The following is a 1,417-nucleotide window of genomic DNA, read 5'->3' on the forward strand; positions in this document are numbered from 1 at the left end:
GTTTTTGAAGAGCTGGGAGAGCGTGACTGTTATGTTACAAGGGAAGTTGACCGCGTTTGGAAGATTGTTGAAAATGATATAGAAAATTGGCTTGTTCAAAATGCTGGAAGAGTAAGGGCCACGTTACGCCTTTTGATTGGGACACCTGGTATAGGGAAGTCAATGGGGGCTGGCTCGTATCTCCTGTATCAACTGCTGCACTATGACAAGGAACGACTTCCTTTTGTTGCATACTTCATTAAAGATTGCGTGTATATCTTTGACAAGACCGGAGGTGAAGAAGAAGGACGCGTGGAGTACTACGATAACCTCGAAGAGGGAAGGCGTGCTGTGTTACGTCTCTCTCATACTGTGAGGGGATACATAATCTATGATGTGGCAAAGCAAGGAAGTGAGCCTCACCACGCTTTACCTCCAAAAGGATGGGGTATGGCTGTTGTGACTTCCCCGAACGAGGTGAACTTCAAAGGATGGGAGAAGCAGCGGGAAGCCCTGCGTGTCATAATNCTCACCACGCTTTACCTCCAAAAGGATGGGGCATGATTGTTTTGAGCTCTCCAAACAAGGACAACTTCAAGGGGTGGGAGAAGCAGCGGGGAGCACAGATTATCATAATGAATTGCCCTGAGACAAGTGAATTAAGGGAGTGGTGTGTGTGGATACACCGCGATAAACCAGAGGAGGAGCAAGAGAAAGAATGGAGAGAAATTGAGGAGCGTATAGAGCATGTGGGACCGATTCCCCGCCACATTTTTACTGAAGATGCTTTCAGTAAGCGTGTCGGTGAGGTTGAATGGGCATTGAATGAAATCACTCAAACAAACGCTGCGATGTACAGGAGCTTAAATAGTAGCAGTAACTCGAAAGGGGGGAACCCGTGCCACAAGCTTGTGAAAATCGTACGGGTCAATCAGTATTCCAAATCCGAGGTATACCACAACGAGCCAATTTCACATGCAATATTCGTAGATATAATGGCTAGGGTGTCTCAACTTTCTATTTCATATACAGTCTTGCAGGCCATCTTAATCCCCATTGATACAATGTTGCCTGTCGCCTTGGAAATGTTTGGAGTTAGTTCGTTTGTTTACAAAACCTTCGTCGAATCTGTATCTAGGAAACTGACAACGATTCCTCTCCCATTGAACCGAGCGGGGAGAGAGTGCATCTTGAAATTGAGCAGCGAGGTACATCCTACCCGGGTGGGGTGTATACCGCTCATTTCTGAGTTAAATAGAGTTACAAAGCTACCAATACAGGCTGGTGTGCTGTATATCCCAAAAAGCAGAAACTTCCCAGTGGTAGATGGTTTATTTTTTGTCGAAACAGATAATCAACGAAGGACGATGGTTTGCCTCCAGACGACTACTTCGGGGGTACACGACACAACGGCTAGTAAGGTGGTGAGCTTTATGAA

The 1,417-nt window shown here is 46.0% G+C and overlaps 1 protein-coding gene across 1 annotated transcript; it reads left to right on the forward strand.

Moving 5' to 3' along the window:
* Positions 1-162: 162 nt before the first annotated feature.
* DQ04_20581000 (putative retrotransposon hot spot (RHS) protein) lies at positions 163-543 on the forward strand (the record flags this gene model as incomplete). Its single annotated transcript, XM_009317943.1, has 1 exon — positions 163-543. One exon carries the CDS (start codon positions 163-165, stop codon positions 541-543), a length of 381 nt encoding a protein of 126 aa, XP_009316218.1.
* Positions 544-1,417: the final 874 nt, after the last annotated feature.

This window comes from Trypanosoma grayi, assembly GCF_000691245.1.
Source record: "Trypanosoma grayi strain ANR4 Tgr_2058_V1, whole genome shotgun sequence".
NCBI classification, from domain to species: domain Eukaryota; phylum Euglenozoa; class Kinetoplastea; order Trypanosomatida; family Trypanosomatidae; genus Trypanosoma; species Trypanosoma grayi.